Source organism: Lineus longissimus, chromosome 19, assembly GCF_910592395.1.
Source record: "Lineus longissimus chromosome 19, tnLinLong1.2, whole genome shotgun sequence".
Taxonomy (NCBI): Eukaryota; Metazoa; Nemertea; class Pilidiophora; order Heteronemertea; family Lineidae; genus Lineus; species Lineus longissimus.
The window spans coordinates 12,464,795-12,491,691 of record NC_088326.1 but is presented as its reverse complement, the minus strand read 5'-3'; the positions used below and the strand labels follow the sequence as shown (position 1 = coordinate 12,491,691).

Genomic DNA, 26,897 nt, shown 5'->3' with positions numbered 1-26,897 from the left:
TATAGGTAGATTTCTTTCTTCATCTGTTATTGGTAAAAAAAATGGCCCTTCGCACCCTTGACCATCGAATGATATTAAAGAATCGACATTTGCTATAAGTTTTCCACTTGGCGCCAAAACCATCCATGACTGTGGAAACCGAACCAGGAACACCTTGACCGCTAGTAGAGTCCAAGGGGAAAATAACCCAATGATGCATTAGCTATATTGAACGAAAGATGGATCAACTCAGACTTTTGTATTTTTGCATTCACAAAATCATCAAAGAGATTGAGTTGCTTCGACTTCCCACGCGTAGTCAGCGTCTAGTCAATGGCTTGCCTCACCAGCGCTAATAAAAAAAATCTGTCTCCGAATAAGCTAATTTGCTGATCTCTTCAACTCTGCCTGTCAAAACATTTCGTTTGTCATCTTTGTAAAATTTGAATGACACTTCAACACATGTGCTGAGACGAAGAGTGATGTTCCAGAAACGCAGTGATCGGAATAGCGCCAGCCCCATTAGCTAGGTAGTCGTCGCTCAAGCTCGAACTAAACTGGCTAGTTTCGCGGCCAGTACTATTGCACGCCGTTAATTTTCCCTTGCCCTATCGACCACCATTAAAACTGTTTCCTGGTGGTCGATGTTATCAAGATTTGCCCTGATAACCCTTTGATGAGAGGAAATTTAGGCCAAGGAGCGTGCGGGCTTTCTTTAAAGACAATAGATTGTGTATGAGGTTTGGTCTGAATTCGTTTAACTGCAAAGTAAGGAACAAAATAACGTATGTGAATCTGGCATGTTCAGCATTCAATTACATGTAATATCTCCAATTCGTAACCCTTCCTAAAGGGTGGAGCCCCGTCTTATTTGGACAGATACCGACCCCACCGAATAAAGAGCAACGTCTTACCATCTTCACTGATAACATTCACCATATATTAATATTTTCCCGATGGAACAAGAAATGCACAGAATTTTGGAAGTTCAAAAAAGCTGCAACGAAGCAATTTTCACGGCCTTCGGATTATGTTATCTGAAATTTAATCCGTACATTATGCCATCGGGAAGTTTGATCTTTACGCCTTCTGTGCAGGTGTCGATTTCAAAGCAAAATATATCAATGAGGCCGCGACACATGTATCGGAACATCTTCACTTGAAAATGTTAACTCAAATCTGCGGGTGCAGAGAGGAGTCAGACCTTTTCTTATTGTGTGCCCATAAATCTTAAATCCTTAAAAAATATATAAAAATACAAAAAAGATAGCAACGCCTCTGCCATATTTCGTCTGTGCGCCAAGACTATAGTTTATCGATTAGCCTATGAATCAAACAGTTTCGTGTTTACGGCATGAGGCGATTTCTTTCTCCTTGAGGACCTTTCTGATTTACCAAAGCAATTTCGGCTCGCAGGAAAATCGCAATGTTGGTGTTGACGGATAAATTATCCAGCTCAGATAAATAAAACGTTAACTTCAATGAATTTCAGACAGTAGATGGCGCTCCTGAGCCCTAAACGACGCAGTCAAAACATTCATCGCTCCTCGGACCAATTTATTCACAAAGAAAGACAATGCCAGTGCCAAAAATCAGCCGTTACGTTTCTTTACGTTTTTTTATACCTCGCAGTTGAAGAATTCAGGCCCAGCTAAATACGCGGTCTATCGTCTTCAAACAAAGCTCGCTCGCACCTAGGCCTAAATTCCCATTGTTCTACAGTCTTATCAATAGGTTATCAGGTCATAGGCCTAAATTTGCAAGGGCAAATAAACGGCATGTGCCCCTGACCTTGTAGGGAAATCTCACGTCTACGTACGCGTAGATCTAATTCATCTTAATTATTAAGATAAAGATCGACGTGACTAATCGGGAAAACTATGAAACGCGTTGTGAGGCGCGGGAAAGTTTAGGGATTTGGCGCGCATATCAAAGACACACAAACTGATCCTGATCTGAGCCCAATATTAACATCATGACATTTGCAAACAAACAAAAGAGGGCGGTTTCAAACATGCAGCTAATTACGACATATGATGATAATCACGGACGATGACTTAGCTAGCCTTTGTACCCCTTGATCATTAATTAGGGGAAAAAATAATCGTCCTACCTGAATTTGTGGAAGTACATAGTACATATTAGATTTCAGATTTGCTTCATCACAGGCAAAAGGACACTAACCTTGAGTAACGTTAATGCCGGTGTAATGTTTTTGAGTGTTTCTGTTTTTGAGTGTTTCCCCTCATTGTTTGGGAACGCTCAAAAATAGATTGACAAGTTTTTCTGTGTATCCCCCCTATTGAAAAGTCATGGTCTCTCTAGCTGCCTATTGTTTGGAAACACTGACACATGGGGAACAACCACAGATGTTACACCGGAGTTACATAGGATTCACGCTTTCGTCAGTCATGTGATAGATAGGGCAACTCTCTTGGATAGTGTAGGTTTTCTCCTACTTTACATTTCAATCCCCCAATATTGTTTATAGAACTAATAACGTTCTAGTTGACACTTACGGTAGCTCTCAACTCACTAATTTAAAAACCCTTTTAGTTAATTTCCGAAAAAATTATACAGCGACTGCCCTGCAGAAACGACAAACAATGCATCACTAAATCTAAGCCCTAAAACCCTTCCACGCCAAATCATCCTCTAAAAAAAATCGATATTTTCATTATGGAATTTTGAAAAATTCGCATCCTATTTCCTGATATTTTACGCCCAAATGGAGTCATTATGCTAGAGTCAAAAATGCAGTTTGTAAAATACACGTACTGAGGTGAGAAAGGTACAATGTAGGATGTATGTTTATTGGTAATACGTAATGTAATTGGAAAGTTAAAGGGACAACTCGGAGGGATTCACCTGACAAGGAGGGTTCATCTGCTTGACACCATGCGCCGCTACTGGTAGTATTACACCGATGCTGATCTTACTAATGATTTCGCCAGTGTTACGAGGCAGTTTTGGACATGGCTGGCGAATTTTAGTCAGGCCTAAGATTACACCTCATTTTAGTGCATTGTTTATTTCAGTTCAATGATTTTTCAAATATCCTGTTTGGAAATGTCGCGGTCCTACTGGAAACCATTTTTGTTTGAAAAACCAACCTTTTTATGCCGAAGTTGTCCTTTTAGACAGAACTTTATATCACGCATTCACTGTTGATGTCAAACAATTTCTTTTTTTAGATTTCGTCATTCGATTGCATTCATACTTCAAAGATAAAGCTGACATCAGAATCTTTATCAAATGTGTATGATTGATGTGGATAAGCAGTCACGTGATAGGGTCAATTAACGATCAATTAGAGTCAATTCGTTATCCATTTAAAGTCGACCTTGTTCATCATTATTGACAGAAAGCGATAAGAAACAAATGGAATCTTCTGCATGTATCAAAGGTTTTATGAGGCGTTGTTTTTTTATATTGATTATCTTGAATGAAGTTACTGTTTATTCGGCGCTTTCGCCAGCCTGCTCCTTCCTGCGAGATGTCGTGATATTTGGGTGGTCGATCGCTCCGGTTGAAAACGTACCTGTAAGTCAACCTTGCGCCAGGAAATAGCGGGGGCGCACCATGACTTGAGACGAGGCTGCGCGATCGCCAACCTAGTATACCACACACCTCACTGCGAGATCTCGTGATATTCGAGTGGTCGATCAGAACACGGCATCAGACTTTTTCGAAGGAGGAACTAAATGCAGTGAATTATATACAGCGTATGATAGAAGAGGGCGGGGGGAGAAACCCAATTGGCGAACTTGCATCGTGTACGGCGGACTTTACTTAACAGGTGGTTGTAAGAACACGCTCCAGGCACTGATAGTGTTTCTGGTAACGTTATACCGTATCTATACCAATCCGATGTTTTTGCAACTCAGCGCTGCCGTGTTCTTCATTCGCGGCATGTCCGTGGTCGCTTGTTCCCTGATCATGTCACCAGCAAGACATGCCGGTCACTGTCGATGCGGCTCATGATATCAGTTAGCCTACGAACGTGTGTTACGGGATCCGCATTTCTTAGGCGAAACTCGAAACTTCCCAAAGTATTTGTACATTGTACGTTAAACGTAATGAAGAATGCTAGAGAAGACAGTAAAAGAAGTCGTACGCTTAACGTGATCGGGCTCGTCCAATAATCGATTTGTAATGACAATTACATGCACCTTAAATGAAAAATACACTTTACGTTTTGAGACACCTTAATTGGTAAATATCCCTTACACTTGGAGATGCCTTTATTGGGAAATATCATTTAGTCTTGGCGATACCTTAATTATTGGGAATTGTGTCCTCTTCACTTTTGAAACACCTCGGGAAATACCCTCTACACTTTGGGGAACGCCTTCATTGGGAAATAGCGTCTGCACTTTGGCGATATCTAAATTTAATAATACCTACCCTTGAAAATACCTCTATACTGAGGGATTACGTGTAACTTAGTTTGGAAATACCCCCTGTAGTTTGTGTACAGGAGTTTTCTGCACAAAATATCATAATTCTGCGGACCGACCAACCTCCACACCAACAACCTCCGCAGACTTCGAGATTACATGATTATATGATGACATCTCTAGATTCACTGTCCGATTAAAAAAAAGATTAATTAACCTCATCCCTTAGTTCGAAAACACCATCTACACTAAGGGATACCTTAATTTGAAAATACCGTCTACACCGACACGTTTCAAATCGCTTGGTATTCATTACGATAACGACATCTCGGAATCAACTCTGTCAGATTTTTATGAGAAATTAATCTTCTTCCGAATCGTGGACAAAGTGGCCGAGAGATATTCGATATCTGATGACAGAAAATCATTGTAATCCTGAGACTAGATACCAGGGCTGGCATGGCGGGGTGGGTGGGACTTTTGATGACTGATTAGGGCGAAGAATTGAATTCTTTTTGAGATTCTGAGAAGCCACACACAGGAACTGCATTAGCGGACATGCACCTCTCTATCAAGGACACCGTCTCCATTAAGGACACTTGTTTTGGGGTAAATTGGTTATCTTCATTCATTCTGATATCTATAATCAGGACACCTCCCCATTAAGGACAACACTGTCAGTCCAAAAGGTGTCCTTAATGGAGAGGTTCTACTGTAACTCCATGTCGGGGCTAAGAAGACAAAGCAAAATTCTTGCAAATAGGAATTCTGAAATTTCATATTTTTTTCGTTATAAAAGTCTGATTATTATTACGGTTTCTCTGGTGCTTTCTTCGATTTTTCATTGATTTATTGCACCAAAGGGACAAAACAGTCAAAAATTCATAAGACTCGTAGATTTTCTCTCCCTCAGTGGTAACAGAACACTATTTTTTCGACTTTTAATTACAGAATTTTGTGACCAAAAACACCGCAGATTTTGATATTATTTTCATGTTCCTTTATTCTTCGATTCAAAGGCAAATATTCCGAAAAATCAATTTCAATTATTGGGTACGTTTCACTTCGTTTGTTTGAGGACTGTTCGCTCATTTTGTTAAGTTTTCTGATTCTTTTTTTGATCTGGCTGCATTTGACGTTTGATCTCTACGTTTTTGATTGATCTAAGAAGGCGACTTCAGGTTTTGTTTTACAGATTTTCTTTGTACATTCTGTAAATGATCCACGAACAGTCGGAAGGTGCCTTCATTTGAGATTTTCAGCGACCGTCACGCCACCGCTCGGGTGAACGGTTCACGTATACACCAACCAGCTAATTTAGCGACATCTAGCGGCTCATTACCGTCACGCTACCGCTCGGGTGAACGGTTCACGTCTACACCAACCAGCTAATTTAGCGACATCTAGCGGCTCATTACCGTCACGCTACCGCTCGGGTGAACGGTTCACGTCTACACCAACCAGCTAATTTAGCGACATCTAGCGGCTCATTACCGTCACGCCACCGCTCGGGTGAACGGTTCACGTCTACACCAACCAGCTAATTTAGCGACATCTAGCGGCTGATGTTTTCCCCCGTTAAAAGTAATACCCAGAGGTATAATCGACCAATCGTAGTTCCTCAAACGATAAAACTTTCGTTGTGAGTCGAACCTCATAGGGGTAGGAAGTTGTGTTTGTCATTTTGGACCGTTAATCGACTTTTCGGCCGTGACTAGTCAATTTAACCCCTGACACCACACTATTTAGGCTATTGAACTGAAGTGTCATAAAATCCCTTTTTATATAGAAGAAATTCCGAAATCATAAAAATATGTTTTTTTTAATGGAAGATACATCCATGATGGTGAGTGAGACCATGTACTTTTAGTATTTGAAATTCAAACTCCAGTCTTCGCCTGTAACCTAGTCTCGCCAATGTTACTCGGTAGTCTTGTGTTTCGTCTCGCCAAAATAAACTCTTTCGCCGGCAACCATGTCTATATGCAGCTTTTTACAGTGCGTAAATACGACGGGAAAACACTGACAAATGGTTTTCTTTCTTTATTCGAAGTCAGTTACACGACTCTGCTTTCAAAACAAATTTTTCAGCGAGATGAATCCAGTTATGATGAGGATTTTAGAGACAGTTTCGATCTTCTGTCGTTAATTTCGGTTTAGTGAAATAGATAACTCCGGTTGGGTATTTTTTTTGATTTAGCTGTTTGTCGATTTGCTCTAGTACACAGGCAAAGATTTCCATCAAAGAAATCAGGGTCTATGGATGGATCTTGAATGATTATCACAAACCACGTCTTGCATGCTAATCCTATCGTAGAAAAAATAAGAATAATCTCCAATTCTAATATAAATTCTTTGATGGCAGGTCGAAAAACTCTAAAAGGAATTGGCCAGACTTTCTATCCATCCATCAGGAGTGCATATTGTACATTAATATACTGATACATGTAGTTGTCTAAGAAAAGGGGCAAAAATACATCTTTGCTCAAGTTATAAGCCCACACTTCGGCAAGATCAAAGAGGCCGGTCCCTCTTCCTTCCGGACTGAGCTATCTCCATCATCCAGATTTGCCTTCGTTATCAAAAGCTTTCTCGACCCTTTGAAAGTTGTTTTGTTTCGTTTTGGAGCATAAATAGTCTCCTGTGTAGCCGCGTAACTGGGCTGTTACGTGCCTTGCCAACACAGGTGGCCATCTTGGATCTGCCATTCGGGGATTAGTGATGTGTGGAACGAGGGTAGGGGACGAAACGACCGACCTGCGACAGGATTGGGAATAGCGTTTAATTTGCGCTTCAGGAGCCGGACATTACAGCACGATATGATTCGCAGTGTTGTCTCCGTACCAAAAGTTCTTATTGCCTTGCGAGTTCTCCGGCGCAGTGATAGTATTGTGGTGAGGCGGTCCTGTGCTTTTGAGAATGCGCTTTCTGGTCAGCGCTCGAAGCCCCATTGGTTGATTCGTCATCAGTCGCAATCCCGTTAATCCTCTGACTATATTATTCATGCAGAAACACAATCTGGAGGCACTAACTGCATATTTGCAACTGATATTATAAAGGTGAAATTCGAGTATCTGTTTTTGCACATCCCGGTTGTTATCATTAAATATTTACCGCTTGTCAATTTTATTGCACCTGCCATCATTTAGTCGCAGTGCCGTTTTTGTTTCTCACCGTAAAACCATAACTCGAGAGTTTACCATTTCATTCACGACGTCTGGTGTATTTTTGGCTCTCGCTGTTGAGTAAAAAGGGTACATGTACATACTCTCAACATGACGTAAGTCTTTGTAATCAACCAGCATTGTCTGGAAGTTCAGTGATAGGTTGAACAAACAATTGAATCCAAATGTAAAAACAAAAACACCGATTACTTTGTCATGAGTTGCCGACTAAAAGGAAAAGTGTGTTTGGCGGCTGACATGTATCGTCAATTGTAACGCAAGAAAACCTATTGCGTAAAATCGCAGACTGTAAAAAGTGTCTGTGGTAAAATCTAGCTGTCTCTCCAGAGCTCGGCTGGCGCGTCAACAATTTGTCGGGGAATTTTAAAGGGGCAGCTGGGGCGTAGGATCTCGGTGGTCATCGGGATAGTGTGCATGCTTGCCACCACGCGCCGCCACACTAACTAGGTGACATCCTGGAAAGTTCAAGTTGGTCAAAAGTCATTCGAACGTCCGCTATAGCCATTTCCTTTAACATCATTGCGTGGCATAACGCCAAACGACTTATAAAACACAAAAACACGAAAGGCAAATTTCTCTTTTCTAGCAAGAGTAATAGAAATTGAACCATTTTCCTTGTCAATGATATTTACGGCATCTGCTTAAACCTCTTTTACAGCCAAACTCTTCGCTTCGAATCCATGAAGCATTTTATCACGACGTGAATATATAAATTGCGGAAGCAGCCGGAACGGAGTAACGACGAATGCAGGACCAAGGTTGAATAAGTCCTGCAGTAGTTAGAATCAAATCATTTCTAAATAAACCCAGCTCTAACAGATTTCTCAGTAGACGCGTCTTGTAAAGGGAATGTCCTCTTTAGGTCAACAGGTTCGTTGGTTCAAACTCTGAAATCGAATTTGAAGACTGCCAATCACGTAAATTCGCACTGAACATCAACTTCAATAGTGTTGTCATTAAGACCGATATAGAAACACAGCAGATACCAGTTTTCATTGTGCTCTGTCTCGTTCATGCGCTGAAGCTATATTTATTCGTTGATACCTGCGGGACACATATAAACGAATTGCCAGGTCTTTAAGTAACGTCTCATCACACACACTAGAGTCCAATTTGCAGACCGGACACAAGGGAACGTACGGTTTGAACATCAAAACCACCGCGTTGACCCGAGCCGATTCCACACAACTTGGAACTTAAACAAATTCTTTGACCGCTGACCCTAGGCATAGCAAACGCTCTGTTCTGAAGCAAATTTCAGCTCCAAATTCACTCAGATTCAATTAACTGATCTTAACTCAAAGGATAGTTTAGTTCATGATTTGCCTCCTAGGTGACAGGACTGAACAAAGTAGGTTCGGCCACCTAGGAATCAATAGAGGAACTATAATTTGTTGCTCGCATCATAAGATATTCTCGTGATTGAAGTCGTTATATCCGGTGAACGTGCAACAATAATTATTTTTGCATGAGCTTTGTTTTTACATATACGTGACATAAACACCTTAGATGTGGCCTTCTTATCCCTATAAAACAATTTAACACAGCCCCCTCCAAAAAACTGTTGCCGCAAAAGACAGCTCTTTGAATTTTGCCCACGGCCCATTCAAATGCAGCTCACTTACCCAAGAACAGTTTCGAAAATTTATACCCTGGCTGTGTGCATATATCCCTCACAAATTCCACGAACGACATTTGATACACTAATCTAAAACTTAATGAGCCGTAAATTCAATCAAAGTTCTGTGAAAAAGGCGACTTGCGTTCAAACTAAAATAGCTGCAGCACAAAGATTTTTGTCAGAGGATCTGTAATTTCACTAGCAAAATTACCGGATGCCTATCTCCGGGTGACTTCCGGTCGGATTGTCCAATCATAACAGTGAAATTCTGTGCTTTGGTGCGGGCATGCATTATGTTAATATGTCCTTGACAGCCAAGAAGACCCCGATTTTGTCCATTCCATTCCACTCAAATGGGAAATCGAGGAACCCATCTCCCTCTTCAGCGGATCGGGGCCTATTTCAATGGGCTATACTTGCTGGATTCGCAGACGACCCCAATTAGCTTACCGTATGAAGATTCAAGGCTCACTGAGTTGTGTTTATACAGCTGCCTTATAATTAAAGGTTCCCCATCCCGACATTCAAATATTCCACAAAAGTGCATTTTCTCGGGCCGTGAAAATGTACGAAACTACATGTATTTGTGTTTCTTTAGCAATCGGCCTGTATCACTGTTGTGATGGAAAAACATAACGCGTCCTTATCATTGATTTACTGCACTGAAAGAGATTCCACGATTATTCAAATTATCGTCTAACGTGTTGAGGTGGTCTAATTCTGTCACTGCTTGGCCGCCATTAAATCTCAATGCGCTGAAATCGCTCATCTACGTAACTATTGGTGTTTTTGGTACAGTTTCTTCTTCCGAAAATTTAAAAAAGGTCGCCACTTTTTTCCTTGCACATGGGAAATTGCCATGTGACGGAGTTTTTTCTTTGTGCGCAGGCGATGATGTCAAGTATAGGTTTTGTTCAGAAACGTATGAACAATGATTCGTGTACCTAGCTAAATGCCCTTTGCATACGAGTTTGGTGTTGAACGATCCGTTGTGCTGTCGTGGACGCATTGCCCTACGTTAGATATCGCCCTTTGGGAAGGCTGGCCATCATATCACATATCAACCAGCGCGAGTTTAATGAACAGGACTGTTTGTAATAGAACCTCACAGCCCGCGACACCCAAAGGCTGCAACTCGATATGCGTGTGTAGTATATTGGGCGTATCGGCTGATGCACTGGCAAAACGACCGCGGTCCCGTACCATTTGAACCATTTAAAAGTACAATATTTCGTGGTAGTTTCGCAAGAGTTTTATTTTGCAAATGACCCCGATTCGTGAAATAAAACTTGCGAAAAAAAAATTCGGTTGGATAAAAAAGGAAAATATCCGCAAAAATATGAATGTATATTAGGAGAGCCGAGGTCAACTTTAAATAGGACAAAACAAGCTCCATAAACAAACTATTTGATGTGTTAAGTAGGAGGAAACCGACCAGGGCAAATAAACGTAATGACACCATGACTTTCCACGACTGGCCTCCCGACAAGTTGGCTGGGCCGAGTGGCTGGGCCGAGTGGCTGGGCCGAGGAGCCCCCGGCCCCCCTGTAAAAAATCCGGACCAGCGTATTTAGTCACTAGATCAAAATTCAGCTTCAACCGTCAACTTTTCAGCATTAGCTAACCATGGCTTTCCTTGACTGGCCACTCGACACTGACAACTTGGCATACTCATAAATTCCGTATCCTGACCTCAGCAGTTTGGATAGGGAAGTGGCTACGCAAGACAAGAAGTGATTTGTCAACACGGATTAAGCGTAAGAGCCATTAGAGCTATGTTGAGCGAGTGGTTAGAACCTTAGTTAATGATTTTCATGAAACTAATAGCAACATGTCCTGTGTTGAGCTGAAACTCAAACGGGACGTCCATTACTTTCCTCAAGCACCATTTTAATACTTCCGACGTCTTGACCAATCAAAAGCCCTCAAGCATGTATGTTCCGATAAGCACCAATCACTAGGTAGAAATACGTCATTCTGGACTTCCGGTCATTTTCAAAGCGGTAAATTGCTTTCCGACTCGTAGAAATTGTTGTCTAACCTTTGACCTCTGACAAAAGGACATTTTACGCCGACTTGAAGTTACGCTTCCGAGGCCAAAAAAGTTCCTAAGGACACTTGATAATTCACAGCGCTCATGAGGTAAAAAAACACCCGTTTCTTTCGACACACCTGGTAATTCCCAGCCAGGTCCGACATCCAATAAACAGTCAATACATTATTGATCTGAACATTTGAACTCTCTGGCAAGAAGAGGGGCGAAGTTTTTTTTGTGGCATGTTTTGATTCGGGTCCCGAAGTGGCGTGAGGAATTTCCGGTTGACTCCAGCAGGCCTCTACTAATTTCCGGTTCTGGTATTCTGGTATCGAATCAGCTTTTGTACCTGGAATTTTGCTCGCCACGTCGAGTGATGATTCCCTATTGTACACTGCAGTGTGTACAACTTGTGTGTATAACTGCTGTTTTTGATATAAATATGATTGAAATGGACCGTGTAAAGGGTAAAGAGTCGAGACATCAATATCTTTTCATAAAACATAAAGAATCGTGATGACTTTGTTGAGTGGAAATAATTGATCTATCTGTAGGAGCAAAACAGTCTTTCAGTCGGCGGCGATCGTTTCAAGGTCAATTTTTATCCAGTCCAAGTCTGTCACGAGTAATTATCGTAGAAAAAAACTACGGAAATGCCATGAAATGCTCACGCTCAAGTCGTCCCTTTAATAGAAGAAAATAGATAGAGCAGACACAGGGTTATTAAAGGGACAACTTTGGCGTGGGACTAGGTAACCATGCAGGAGGAAGATAACGTCTCTTTTCACCACCATGCGCCGCCACTAGCATCACACTGAAGCTGATCACTTATATTCGCTGTGTGCTACGGTTTCGAACCGGTTTATGATATGACTTCCAAATTTTAGGTAAGACTACGGTTACGTTTTGTCCTAGTGCACAGCATTTATTCAGTTAAGTGATTTTTAACCATTTTAGAGAAGTCGCGGTCAAGCTGGAAGCCTTTTACGTATGAGAAACCAACATATCTCATGCCCAACTCGTCCCTTTAAGTGGGTATCTGTCCCCAGAGTGTAATATAGATATATAAATCTTCGTGGTCTGGCTGATATCACGTTTATTCGTATTCCCATTATTGGGGCCACGCATCATTGGAACTCACTCGTACCAATTAGCGAGATCTTAGAGAAGCGTTAAATGATTACGCCTGCTCGGTCACTGATAAACGGAATATCACTCCACCTTTTCACTGAGAGTTATCAACTTTTGTATTCTTCCGCGAGGACGCAACGTGATAGTTTTATTTCACAAAAGTATGAATTTATTGGTGAGATGACGTGATAAGTCATGTTTTTAATCACTTAGTTCTGGGATCATTATTGACAGCAGGGCTATATTCTGTCGTTTCAAGCGCCAATAAATATCGCCTTCAACATGATGAAGGAGGAATATAGGACCTGGGACTATTTTCGTTCCCGGCCATGTGTGACCACCGCAAACGGGATATTTTGTGGCTTGCAATCATGTTCGCAGGTCGCAGCGACAAGCATCTCTCGTTTGCGAGGCAGTGAGGCAAGAGCTGTGACGTACTTCCTGCCACGAGTAAGAAGCAAGATATATCATACTTTCCCTATTTCGCTGAACTACTGGCACAAAAGTAACTTGAAAACCTGACGATTTCATGTAAAAGAAAAAGAGGTCATTAATTGCCACAAACACTCAAATTGGTCGTCTGTCCAACTGTCATTCACCACAAAAACTCATCAATCATCGATATGTTGATAACAATAACTGATCTCCGCATGGATCTGCATTTTTTGCAATGTGGAAGCGCGGTGACATGGTCGAAGAGAGTCCGACCTGTGATCACATGGTCATGGATTTCCCTCGACCACCCTTCGAGGGCGCCATATTGAAATATCACTCCGCGTTCCCATGGCCATTTTAAAGAAAAAAATATTAGAATCGAACTCGAAAGAAGTAGTTTTGGCGCCAATGACGTCATCAATGGCGGATCTGTACTGAAGTTCGAGTGGACTCTCCCCAGGAATTGAGTCGAAGGTAAAAACCAGCTAAGTGCACCGAGCAGTTGTTCACACCACTTCCGAGCATAAATTAGGACACGCGCTTGTTGCCGCATGCATCAATTACCATCCAGCCCCCTGTGTCACTAAGTAACTCTCGCGGGGACACTTTGGCGAGACTCACAAAGCATAAAGCCTTCATTTGTGGAGGTAAGATGTTTGTTTAGCTGCGTGGATCGCGGCGTTGATGAGGTGTACTTCTCTCTACTGATCTCAGCCTCCGGTCAATGAGACGCCATCAGGCCAAACCAAATAGTTATAGGAGATTGATAGGAAATGAGGTCATTTTGTTCGTCTCATGGTAACATCTTGAAAGCGAAAAGTAGTACTCGAGTTCAGAAAGATTTGGCGGCCAATTAGAAAAAAGGCAAGTTTTTTGAGACAATTCGACTCAAATTGGAGCTTCGCGGAGCCACGCCCGCACTGCAAAGAATAGCATTGGCGTGGCCTCATGAGCAGATTCACTGACTTGGGGTTCTTTGGCAACCATCTTGTTTGTTTTGACGTCTTAGCTAAATCAATCTCGAGTTGGTTGAAAAAAGCTTTTGATTTCTAGCAATTTCTTCCTGTTTTGATCATTTTTTGTTCGGTGTCTTGTATTGCAATATCATCTTAAAGGGGCACTACAGAGAGGAGCCAGTAGGTCAGATTAAGGTACACGAAGCCGCCGCTAGAGGTCTCGCCTATCTCACAGTAAATAGAACTATTCACGCTGCACTACATCTATCAATCGCTGAATAAAACACAACCCGAGACACTATAAACTGTACAGATATGTACGAGTAACCTGGAGAAGATAAATTTACCTACATACGATTCACGAGGTCACCTTAAAGCGAACTGGAACCGCCGAGCGATTTATTCAACTTTTCGACTTTCACCGCCCGAGAAAGTCGAGTTCAGATTTGTAGCTCCGCCCCCAGTGCCCGAGCATGCGCAGTTCAATTTGTTATTATTGAGAATCATGTGAGAATCACGTGAGTCATGCGATCTTTCATTCATGTATTTTCGTAGTAAATTCCATAGTAGTGACGTCACTGAATGATTGACAGCTAGGCGCCATGTTTCATTCATGCCTCGCTCTGATCACCCGATACGCGGGGAATGAAAACGAGGTCATACGAACTGGCTTGGCGGTTCCAGTTCGCTTTAATACACCATCACGTCGTGTTTTCAAGCCTAAGTCAGTTAACATCGTGACAAGCGAAACATGACAAGTGACGACGTAAATCCTATGTAACTCCCCGGCAATGCTGGTCTGTGTTCCTAGACATCCAGTTGGCGTCCAAATGGCTAAGAAAGTACGGATGGTGAGAAACACAGGTCAAATGCATTGAATGGCGCACTTTCACACAGTCTACTTTGATAATACGATACATTGAATCTTGGAGTTGGTGAATAATTTCAAAGTTTACTCAGATTATCTGACGAAGATGGGTGCAGGGCCCGGAAGTACAACAGAGGCGTTTTTGAAATTATAAGGGCATGATTCGTGTGAAATAGTACCTCCACGTTACCCTATACATTAGATATTGCCAATAAAGAGCATTAGCCATAATAATAACTAAGTAACGCATTGTGGGCAGTACTGTGGTTTAAAACCATCAAAGGTCATCGCCGCTCTTTAAAATCTTGAAAATTTGTAATTGAATTTGAAAATTTCAGATTGCGTTTACGTATACGAACTGAATATCAATTTTAACATTGGCGTTGTGCAGAGTGATATATAAATGCTGTTAACATCATGTTTTAGCGGTCCTCATTTGTGCGAGAGAAAATTTAAGATGACCGACTTTTTTTCTAAGAGACGCCGAAGCCTTGATATCCGTAGTGGGCAATTTTCTTCTGGTCTGACAGCCACAAATAGCTCTATTGTCCGGACTAGAACCTAAAAGAAATAATTTCCGATCATTTTGTATTTGCACGAAACTCAAAGCTGGGGAGAGCCAGTGTACATCAAGACGATACTTTAGATCGATCAATGGTAAAGACTTGGCGTGGTCAAAACAAAGGAGACAGAGGACAGTGACTAACAAGTACAAGAAGAGACCAATTCTCATTGAGAAAGAGAGCATGCTCTAAATACCGGGTGGCCCCGAAAGACGTTTGAGAGTGATGGGTAAAAGCAACGTTTGAGAGTGATAGGCGAAAGCCGGTATCTGTTTTAGCATGTTAAAACATATTCTGAGCCGCTTCCCCTTTCAAAAAAATCAAATTGGCTGATATACAGCGGTCCATCAGCCAACATCCAGTTTGCTGTCACCTGAGGTGAAAGATTTCTGTGTAAGAGTGGAGATTGTGTTTTCAACAACAACATTTGTGATGATAATTCTCTACACCTTTCTCTACTGGCAGCGGTTCAGACCGACATCCAGCCTGTCCACAAGAACCTCATCTGCCTCCTACCCACACAATTGCCAGAGGTGAAAGATTTCTATGTGAGAATGGAGACTGCGTTTTCAACAACAAATATTGACAATTCTGTTATGACAATATTATTCTGTACACCATTCTATATTTACAGCGGTCCAGACTGACGTTCAGCTTGTTCACGAGAACCTCTGCCTTGTTCCCAGGAACGAGCGTTTTCTGTGTGAGAGTGGAGATTGTGTTTTCCACAACAAAACTTGTGATGGTCTTCGCGACTGTCCGGGAGGTGATGACGAAGACAAAAAACTGTGCGGTGAGTGGTGACGGGTGAAGGTTTCACTTGGGGTCGTTATAACAGTCTCGACCAAACTGAAATGAACTATTCTAACTGTGTCATAAACGTAGGCGTGACGAGAGGCTCTTAAAAGTCTTATAAGATTAAATGACCGGATGGCCGCCATTCGAAGGCTTAATGGCGGCCATTTCAAGCAGGGACTAAACGACGTCATCAATAATTAGAGTTCCGGTCATGCACGAGGAGAATGGAGAGAGGGAACTCAACCTCCAAAAACAGGTTCGTCATCACGTGAATGGTTTCGTACTGACGACTTCTCACTGATTATATGTGATGCCCTCATATTTACATGTTGCTATTGGATGCTTTTGAATGCTAATTTCTTACTGCCTAAATCCATATTCCATATGCCGATCTTGGAATTTATCTCCTTTCACTAGATGTGGCACATTCATTTTTGGCTTTCGCATGCGGCTCCACTTGCTGCATTTCAACATGCCTGGGTAGTCTTGTGGCTTGATGGCCATAAACACGGTGCCTCCTGTCGGCAAGGTTAAAACTTATCCAATGACCGTTGTAATTCATCGCTTTCCTTTCCTATTCCTTTAGGCAATCGACCCACAACATTGGACACCACGTGCAACCCCACCGACAAATCAAAATACGTCTGCCAAGATGGTAGCTGCATACCAAAAAACAGGACATGTGACGGTCTTATAGACTGTCTATATGGAGAGGACGAGGGGCCTGGCCAATGTGGTAAGACTAGTTCCGTAGCAGCTTTCATACTCGGTTCGATAAAACTTGCCTGAAATAGAGTCCTCATTATGATTTCATCTCAAAACGTCTCGAGTCGACACGAGTCGTTGCGCAATTAGCTAGGTAATCAATTATTTGACGGTTTCGCAACCGAGGAGCATAACACGAATCAAAATGAAGCTCTTGAACATCCGTATAGGGCAAAACCCACGTGGGCGTCAGGTGCATCGGCAAGTTGTTGTCGCAAGGTAAACTTGAGCCTCCATCAGAGCCGCCAGTTTCTCCGTACATTTCTACATGCAACTTACGATGCATTTTTCCTTGAATGGTGATTTGAGGCCTAAACCTTTTTCTAACGTGAAAACTATTCTGGGGTTTACGTCCAATGCCGTATCACGACGGATTCCCGGATGATCCCATTATAGAGACGATCTTGTTGTTTCCAACTTGTACGTTTCTATAATGAAAAGTCTCAGTCATAGAATCTATAACGGGTCATCTTAGAACCTATGGTGATGTTTACTCTCCATCATGGATTCAATCAGTCACTTTTTCCTTTGTGCGTCCATTGCGCTGGTGGCGCGTACATGTGTGCCGAAATCTGCCTGTCGCAACCTCAGATAGAAATAACAACTTACGATTCCCGTACACCTTCTCCATCTTCTACTTGATGTGAACCAAACGTTAGGTCAGTGACTGGCGCATCAATCTGGGGCTGCTTGAATAAACACAGACACCAGGCAAGAAAGGCTATTACTACGGGCCAGAGTTAGCTGTGATTGCGCAGTCACCAAGCAAAATTGCCTTTGGTTGCGATTGTATTTCTTGCATACTCCGCGCAGCAATAGTAGTATGATGAGGCGGGCTGCTATAAATAGTGAGCACTGTATTATGTCTGTGTGGAGAATGTATTTCTTTGTAAATACAGGTATTCCTCTGGTATAACAGTGGCTGTACGTACATTGTATTAGTTGGGGTGTGAGCTTTTGTAAGACAGTGACTGCTCTTCGTAGGGGTGGTCCCCATCTATATCGGGTGTCCCAAAAGTCACATTTTGTAATATCTCAATCATTTGAATTTCAAATTATTCAAAATTATTTGGGACCAATATCAGGTCAAAGTGGGCATGCCCTGAAAATAACCAAGCAACCTGATATAAACCTCGTCACAAATAGATACTGAAATAGGTTCAGTTTTTCCAAATAGTTCATACGTATATTAATAAAACGGACACTCCCGCAAATGCCTAACAAGCATCACGCACTTCTGAGCCAAATGTGCCTGTCAATGACCTTTCTATATTGTGGTATAGTGGCATTGAGTTAATGTGGCCGTGACATTTTTTTAGCCGGAGACCTTGGAGTTGATCTGGCGATCAAGTCAAGCCAAGTACGCCATCATTTCGCTGGCGACTAATCCCATCCCCGTAATGTCCTTTGAAGCACCTTGTGATTTACGCCAATGTCTCACCTGGAGCCATTGACAGACCACAGAAGAAACCAAGATTGCCTATTCCGGTCTGGTCAGCGCGAGATAAGACAACTTCGTTGAATGATTTCGCGCATCCTTCAACCGGGGATAACTCGATACGGCGCGGTAATGGTCGATTTTCATGCGCGATTACAGCTGGACTGGAGAATATGCAGACGAGATTGGGGACGGGGAGAGAAAATATCAAGATGATAGTCGGCGACTGACCTTTTTTTCTCGACAATATACTAAGACACTATCGTCTGCCATTGACTCAGATTCATTCTTTTTTTCTGATGGATGTCGCTAGACTGGTTGCATGTCCTAGCGCAAGAGTGCATTGCCTCGCCAGACGGCGCTCAAAGCAGCCGCGCCGAAGACCAACCAACCTCGACAATAAACTGCAGCTGTGGGTTCGCTGACGGATATATTGCAATGTGTCCCAGTGTCATGTTGATTATTCTAGGTCAGTTTGGTCAATCATTGGTATAAATGCACTGATACATCCACTGACGCTCTTTAAGGTTGCCTGCCCCATGAATTCCAGTGCAGTAATACCTCGTGTATTGACGCCATGAAGCGATGCGACCGGAGGCAGGACTGCGATAATGGCGCGGATGAACAAGAATGCGGTGAGTTAACCATTGTACGGTCAGTGCTAATGCACTAGACTGTGCATTATTTTCAAGAGGATGCTGGGAATCTCTCATGTATTGACGCGATGAAGCGATGTGGCCGGAAGAGAACTGCGAGAATGGGGACTCTGTGGTCAGCCACGAGTTTTTTCGTCGAGCGGAATGTCAGGTTAGCCTTTCACCTAGAATGTATAGTTTCAAAAGCAAACCTTTCACCCTGAAAATGTCAAAATACGCGAACTGTATACATTTCAAAGGAAGACTCTCAGTGCATTTGGTGTCTATCGAGGAAGAAATAATATGCAACTGATCGGATTTTCCACTTTGTTTGCAGAAACGTACACGTGTCCAGCAAGTCACTTCAAGTGTGATAACCATTACTGTATACTACGAGAGGGCATGTGCAACTTCCAGGATGATTGTGGAGACAATTCGGATGAGTCTGCGTGCCGTTAGTATAGAATCGTTTTCTTTTCCATAAACTGTATCGGGCGTCTGGAAAATCGCTGTACGTAAAGTTAGGGTATGAAGGCACTGTGCACTGCATCATCGTTTTTAGTCATCGCTAATTTACCAAAAACTGTAAATTTTCTCTGGTGCCAGCACGGCAGAGGCGTGTGTCATTTTCATGGAAACGACCACGGAAGTAAACAAACGGCTTAACTCTTTATTATCAGTCCATCAATGAAGCCATTTCAAAAATGCTATGCTATCCCGTTTCAGACCGGAGACCATGTTACTTCCGTGAATTTCAGTGCAACAATTCCGAGTGTATAAAGACGGCGATGTTGTGTGATGGGACCGTTGACTGTTTAGATGGGAGCGACGAAGAAAACTGTGGGACTGGTAGGTCAAAAAACTAGTAATAGAGACCTGAAAGTGGTCCTATCCCGACATCCTATGACTGATTTGGGGTAATGTTCTGGTATTTTCGTGAATTTAGCAAAACCACCTGCCGAGTCCCCTCGAGCTGGATCATTCTTCCCCTTCCTTCTCCATTGTAGGTGCCCACTTCCGATGCAGCATGAATGGAATTTACATCACCATGGATAAGGTCTGTGACAAAAAAGCAGATTGCCCAGACCACGAGGATGAAAGCAAGTGTGAGTAAAGTGTCTTACTTAGATCACACGGCGCCAAATATAGGCTTTTGATAACACAGTTAGTTCTTCACCATCTGATTTGCAGGAAATTTTAACAGGAAATGAGAAGGTACATTTCTCCGGCGGTAAAAACGTGAGAAGTACAATGCAGAAGCGCTGGTTGAGCGAATTTCTTTCATAACTCCATCTGTCCTTTTATAATATCTGCCGCCTCTCACAAATAAAGGATTTGTCTCACGGTGTCATAATACAGGCAGGATCGACCAGCCGGCCATCGTGCTAATGCTCATATAAACAAAAGGATGACAATTCCCTGTCACTGTGTTTGCTGAGTAGGACATTAGATACAAATAGCTTATTTACGCTGGCGATATCAGACGTTTGCTGTGGTTGGTGATGTGCAATTAGAAAATACCATGCCCTTGAGCATTAGAAAGTTTTGTCCACGCGGGCGCCATATTGCACAATCATTTTCTTATTGTACCTTTAGGTGGCGGCTGCGGGTCACGTGACATGCAGTGTCCAAATGGCCGCTGCATTAGCGCGGGAAACAAGTGTGACGGGATCTGCGACTGCGCAGACACGTGCGACGACGAGGCAGACTGCAGTGAGTATTTAAACTACTGAAAAAATTCCACATGAATGATAAAGTGTTTCAGAGGCAGAAAACCTTTAGGATTTGGTCGTGTTCCTACCAAGAACATGTAAAGACTAGTCTTTATTTTACGCTGCTCCCGGGAACCCGGAACTGCTAACCTGCGTTGCCTTTTTTGTTCATTGCTGTGGTTGTTGTGTTTTCAGGCAATGATCCTTTTTCCTGCCCTGCCGGGGAGTACTACCTCTGCCGCGACAGGCACCGAGACCCGAAGAACAGGAGGTGTATCGCCAAAGACTATGTCTGCGACATGGTGAATAATTGTATGACTGGGCCAAAGGGAGCTGAAGAACATTTTTGCCGTGAGTACAAATCTGTCTGCAGTGAGTTCACCTTTGGCGGGTCCGGCTGCAGCTGTGAAATCACGGCCAACTTGGCGTTAACTTTTCGGTAATGTCTACTTCAGTTAAGCCCATTAACGCCAAGTTGATAAACCTGTTTTGAACAACAGGTTTTGTTTTCGTCCCTGAAATTATATTTCGCCTATTTTACCGCCATTTTGGATTCGCGGCAGACATCTTGGATTTTTAGCTTCTCAACGTTATTTGAATGAGCGTGGTTTTACAATAACAAAAATACATGTAAAATTAAAAAAGGGCGGTATTTCTGCGGCCTGGTCTATCATAGTCTGATAGTAACACGGTGACTCTTTTCAGCCAAACCAAACCAAGTGAGTTGCCCGGCCGACAAGGACCTCTTCGCCTGTAATGACGGCACGGGCCGGTGCATCTTACAGAGACTGATCTGCGACCACCAGTCAGACTGCATCAACGGACGAGACGAGATGAACTGTCCGAATTTTGAAGAATGCGGCCAAGGGAGTTTCACGTGTAGTAATCAGGAGTGCGTGCTGATGTCGCAGAGGTGTGACGGAGAGGTGGACTGTATAGACAGGTCCGACGAAATTGGATGCGGTAAGTTCAATAAATTTGAATTCCTAGAACAATCGCTGACTGATTGTGAAAGTCTATTGACATGACCACTCTTTGGAAAGCTCTGGCGTAGGACTTTCTGAGGTACCTTTTGTAAACCTACTGACGTGGCCATTCGTTGGGAAGCTTCGGTCGAGCACTTTCTGATGGTCCCATTGGTAAACCTATTGACGTGAACATTCGTCGGAAAGCTCTGGCCGAGAACTTTCTGATGGTAGCATTAGATTTGCAGAACCGTTGGCACATGCCCATATTCGTGGGATATATTATTTCCAGGAACATACACATGTGGTGATAGCATGAAGAAGTGTAGAAACGGTCAGTGCGTCCACGAGTCCAAGTGGTGCAACTACCATCGCGATTGCTTTGACAACAGCGACGAGGAGAGGTGTGGTAAGTTCGTCATGTGATCACGATATACCCCCTTGAGCCCCCACGATGATTAGGTCAAAAAACTGACTTTTAAGTTGCAAAAATGGTTGTAACATGCAGACGAGCTTTCCTGGCTTGTTATCTCTTTTCAACAACCAAACTGGTATCATGATGGAATATGAAAACCCGGCCTATTGTAATTATCTGTTGTTTTGCACTTGCTATGGCTTTGAAAAAGACATTCATTTCATATCTGGTTATCATTTCAGTCCATAAGAAGTGTTCGCTTGACGAGTTTACGTGCCGAAGCGGCCAGTGTATTCCAATGGAGCACAAATGCGTCAAAGACCGAGACGAGCAGATAGGGTGCGCGGACATGTCTCATCTTTACGACTGTAGTAAGTATCACATGGCACATGTACGTCTGTAGTAAGTATCACATGACACATGTACGTCTGTAGTAAGTATCACATGACACATGTACGTCTGTAGTAAGTATCACATGACACATGTACGTCTGTAGTAAGTATCACATGGCACATGTACGTCTGTAGTAAGTATCACATGACACATGTACGTCTGTAGTAAGTATCACATGGCACATGTACGTCTGTAGTAAGCCGACTCCACTTCCCCTATTAATCACATTTAAGTGCCCTGGCGGAATGTCCTCAGATGAATGTCAGTGAGCTTCCGTTGGGAACTTGTGCTAAACCCAGTCTCTGGCTGGAACTTTGGTACTGATGATCTAGAAATTTGGCTCTTTGGAGTAAGAACGCGGTACTTGACCTCTTCTGGCTGCACAAAATCGACAAAGAGCGAAACTGCAATTTCAAATCTCAAATTTTTAATGATCAATTACAGGAGATTACAACTGCACCGTCTCATCTCTGGACCTCTACAAATGTCGAAACAGCTACTGCATCTACCAATCAAGACTTTGTGACCAGTTTATAGACTGTCAGTTACTTCTCGATGACGAGGATAGGCCTGAATGTGGTAGGTTTTAGGTACTCTGTACAAATGTACCCATTACCCATCACATAATTATGTTGACACCCCGCAAGATCACTTCAGCTATTTAACGTATAGGTTTGTGAAATCTCTTATTTCATCCTAATATTGCTGGGGACGGGTTACTTAGTGATACTCCACCGTGTACTAGCGTACATTTAACCTCTTCTGGTTAGATCGAGGCAAAGGCAGTGGTGTCCTCTTATTGGGAGATTGGTGATTCTCATGTCCGGGAAAAAGTGGCTTGGAATAATTCGCCTCACATTGTAGCACGGACGGCTTGGACGTCCGTGAAAGTAGTGGCCGTAATGCAAACTCATGTTGCATTTTAACACCTGTAGATTGACCTTGATTGTTAATTTCTCTTTGAACAGTTTATAACTGCCCGGAAAGAGAGGAGACATGTCAATGTCGAGAAACCAGCATGGACTGCTCGGGGCGGGGCCTGAATCACACTGTGCCGGGGACCTGGGAGGAGCGAGGCCACTCCGAGTTGTGAGTAATGATCCTAGGAGGAGAAATGACGATGCTATGCCAGCTCACTGGCACTAGCGATATAACCTTTATTGACTTGTACCCCTCAATACTCCCCTTTTCGTATGATTCTTCAAATAGCGTTAATGCTTTAGTAATTTTCTAAAATTTGATGTATATTTGACATTGGTTATTGGATTATTATCGCGTTGATATCCTGTATTTGAGGGTTGATAGATTTTTCTTTGTTTCAGTAACTTCTCGCACAATCACTTGGGCGTAACGTTCTCAACCAAGATGTTTGCTGGTCGAGAGAATATTACTATACTGTAAGTGCTTGAACTGAAGAGGTCACGTCTCATATCGTCATTTTGATTACAACAGCAAGACGCCACAGTGTAGGTCCATGGCTCCAAGCGGCGCCTTAAATGTAGAGGATCAACACATGGAGGGCTAAACCGGCTCAAGTCGGAGTCATAACATCGGAATAGCGTGATAATTCAGTCAGACTCTGAATTTTTCCTCTTTTTGTGCTATTTGTTGATGGAAACGACTTTTGTAGAAAAGGAGGTGACTGGGCCGCGGACAACATACAAAATTCGCCATGCGGAAATTAGACTCCGGGGCCAGTTGTTCAAAACAAGTTGGATGAAAGCTTTGTTATTCATCTGACAGCAGCCAACAATATTGACATCTAATTCTTTTATTATCTGTTCTCCAGAGACCTAACCGACAACAACATCGATGGAATTGAAGAGGGATCTTTCAACAGTCTTTGGCGTTTGAAATCCTTGTAAGTTACATTAGGGGAGCATGGGGAAAACGTGGAAGAACCCCCCCCCCCCCGGATCACGACAACCATCGATCTTTCGACTCGTGTACCGTTAGGATTGGCCTGAAATTGCATTTAGCATGAGCACGTCGATTTCAAATGCCTATTACGGAAGATCACAGAGTCCCGAAACGGATCGGAAGATCTAGATGTCATGATTTTCTTTAGGGGGCCCAAAACCTCCCGCGAAACGGCATGCTGGCGGCTCTAGAAATGGCCTTAAATTGCATCTCGGAGGGTTAGATTTCACTGAACAGTTTCCGGGGAAGGCCCCTAATGACACGGTAGTAGCGTGCCTGCGGTCAGCATCCACCGCCGGCCCTGAGAAATATGCTTGATCTGCCCCTAACTTTGTGACGTACTGATAGGTATTACGACGTTTGTATCGTCTACATCAATTTTTCAGGTTCCTTAGTTACAATAACATTACGAGAATAGCCAAAGGAGCGTTCATCGGTCTTCGAAATGTCAAATCTCTGTAAGTATTCGTAACGATTTCCTGTTAAGTGTAGCTGGATGGTTCGCAGTAGCTTCTCAAAATGTTCACACGCATTCTATCGTATGTTTTGTTTCCTTCAAATGTATCGCTGAACCGTCATCACATCTACTCAAATCTACAGGACATCTTCTTTGCGTTTGACAGGTTAAACATACACAATGTTTGTTCCCAGGAGCGTGCAGTGAGACGCTAATCTGCCTCTGTTCCCCAAAGCTTCTCTAGTGGGGAGCCAAGCCTCCCCTCAGTTGGTAATCAGAGCACATTCCTCTAGGATGTCTCCAGAGTCTGTTCAAGAGAAACCACAAGGACATGATCGCGCAGACATTTTTGCCGCAAGCTTTTATCTAAATGCTCTGTTTTGATCTCATCAATGTGGCTCTCATTCCAGGCACCTCGAAGGCAACCATATCGAAAGTCTCTCAAGCCAGGCATTTGACGGACTATCTTCACTTACAACACTGTAAGTAAATAATGATGACTTGCATGGTTCTTCGAAAAGCATTTTAGGAAGCATACTGAACTTCCAGCGGTATTGCTTCGGACGCGTAGTCTGGAACCTGAGCAATGTCAAGACGTTCAGGAAGGTGTTCCTAACATTGACTGTGTTTTTCGTCCTAGTTTGTTAGGCTACGAGGTTTCAACCGGTTGTTCCCTGGCCATTTTCAAGTAAAGTGTTTTTCATATCTTTCTGGCCAAAGCAACTCCGTTGAATTCAGGAATGTGACCAGATCACATTTACCAAAAGATAGTGGTGTTACACAAAACTAGATCCTTGGGTTGGGCCTAATCAATGCTCTTTCACGGTGTCAACAAGCTGGTCAACTATGACACCGGCTGCCCAGGGCTGTGTAACATTACTATATGTGATCACACTATTACTGTTCAGTAACAAGAGGTCAGCCAAGTACCTTTGGCCAGATCTATCTGAAAAAACTTAAGAAATCTTTCGAAAACATGCAACAGTTTTGCTCCAAAGACAACAATCCGTAATTGAACCCCCAATGAACTGTTCGTCGTTGCAGAGATTTGACCCGACAAAATCTGACCTCGATCCAGGAGATGACATTTAAAGGCCTTCATCAACTGAGGACACTGTAAGTGCTGTATACATGTACCTCTAGATGTAACCTGGGAGCGAGATCGTTGTCGATCTCCTCACAAAGCAGATGATATCACTCTTTGTCTACATGCGCGCACTTCTCACATGCGTAGTGATCAAATGATCGAAGTAGATCCTGCAGAGAGCCAGCTGATGATGAGCTACTTCTGATCCGTACATTGTAATGTAAGGTGAAGTGAAGTGGTACAATTATGGCGCCCAGAAGTGTAGCCTCTGTATCCGTGTACAGTGTACAGTCAGCTCCGTTTAACACTGTAAGGGCTATTGTACAGTACCCCCAGGTATATGGCACGGCTTAACCCTCCAGCCATGAAGGAATTCCTTTATGGCCTCGTGGTTGGCGCGTTGGCCCCAGAGTTAAGCAACGATGAGCGCGGTCAACCTTTGGATCGGTGACCGGCGCGTACAATACAGCTATATTGCAGTGGGGCTATTGTGACACTTTATCTTACATAATAAATCAGCTTTTGTTACCAAAACCTACTTCCGAATTTCTCATTGTTTGTTTTTGCAGCAACTTATCAAGGAATCAGATCGAGGTCATCTTCAACGGGGCTTTCTTTGGTTCAACAAGACTTCAAGTGATGTAAGTACATCCTCCCAAAGCAGGCCTTTAGTCTGATCGCTTCTGAGATAAACTTGCGCTAATTGTGTTTAGAATCGAATAGGAGGATGTGTAAGTTTGTTGATCATGGTTAGATCGACTAGTCATCCATCCCTCGTCTTGTCAGCCCCGGCGGACTAGTTCATTGTTGCCATGTTCGCGCGTGCGTTGCTGCAATCGAATAGCTGATCATGTAGGGTAATACTCATTGAGGAAACATTATTGTTCTTCCGAGGCAGTATTTCACTCTGAAAGCAACTTTTTTCAGAGATCTCTCTCACAATTCCATCCAGCTATTGAAACCGCGGGCTTTCTCGGGCTTGACGTCACTGAAGAAACTGTAAGTCTATTCCCCATTCTTCTCAAACTCGAATGATCACCATTTTGCCATTATCCAAGCAAGTCGAAGGATATTCTCTCTCCGCCAACACAGACAACCATTACACCATGTAATCACAAGCGCGTGAAAATTCCAAAATC

General features: G+C 42.9%; 1 protein-coding gene across 1 annotated transcript in view; it reads left to right on the top strand.

Annotated features, from left to right (window-relative positions):
• The window catches only part of LOC135503339 (G-protein coupled receptor GRL101-like), a 32,491-nt gene that overhangs the window by 3,004 nt on the left and 2,590 nt on the right, over nucleotides 1–26,897 (top strand). The window contains exons 2-21 of the mRNA XM_064796884.1: nucleotides 15,808–15,966; nucleotides 16,558–16,707; nucleotides 18,702–18,809; nucleotides 19,147–19,263; nucleotides 19,536–19,658; nucleotides 19,817–19,915; nucleotides 20,406–20,522; nucleotides 20,717–20,872; nucleotides 21,227–21,484; nucleotides 21,779–21,895; nucleotides 22,144–22,272; nucleotides 22,739–22,873; nucleotides 23,263–23,383; nucleotides 23,617–23,691; nucleotides 24,084–24,155; nucleotides 24,601–24,672; nucleotides 25,082–25,153; nucleotides 25,716–25,787; nucleotides 26,328–26,399; nucleotides 26,686–26,757. Of these exons, the coding sequence (XP_064652954.1) occupies nucleotides 15,808–15,966; nucleotides 16,558–16,707; nucleotides 18,702–18,809; nucleotides 19,147–19,263; nucleotides 19,536–19,658; nucleotides 19,817–19,915; nucleotides 20,406–20,522; nucleotides 20,717–20,872; nucleotides 21,227–21,484; nucleotides 21,779–21,895; nucleotides 22,144–22,272; nucleotides 22,739–22,873; nucleotides 23,263–23,383; nucleotides 23,617–23,691; nucleotides 24,084–24,155; nucleotides 24,601–24,672; nucleotides 25,082–25,153; nucleotides 25,716–25,787; nucleotides 26,328–26,399; nucleotides 26,686–26,757 (2,296 nt within the window). The remainder of the gene's footprint in view (nucleotides 1–15,807; nucleotides 15,967–16,557; nucleotides 16,708–18,701; nucleotides 18,810–19,146; nucleotides 19,264–19,535; nucleotides 19,659–19,816; nucleotides 19,916–20,405; nucleotides 20,523–20,716; nucleotides 20,873–21,226; nucleotides 21,485–21,778; nucleotides 21,896–22,143; nucleotides 22,273–22,738; nucleotides 22,874–23,262; nucleotides 23,384–23,616; nucleotides 23,692–24,083; nucleotides 24,156–24,600; nucleotides 24,673–25,081; nucleotides 25,154–25,715; nucleotides 25,788–26,327; nucleotides 26,400–26,685; nucleotides 26,758–26,897) is intronic.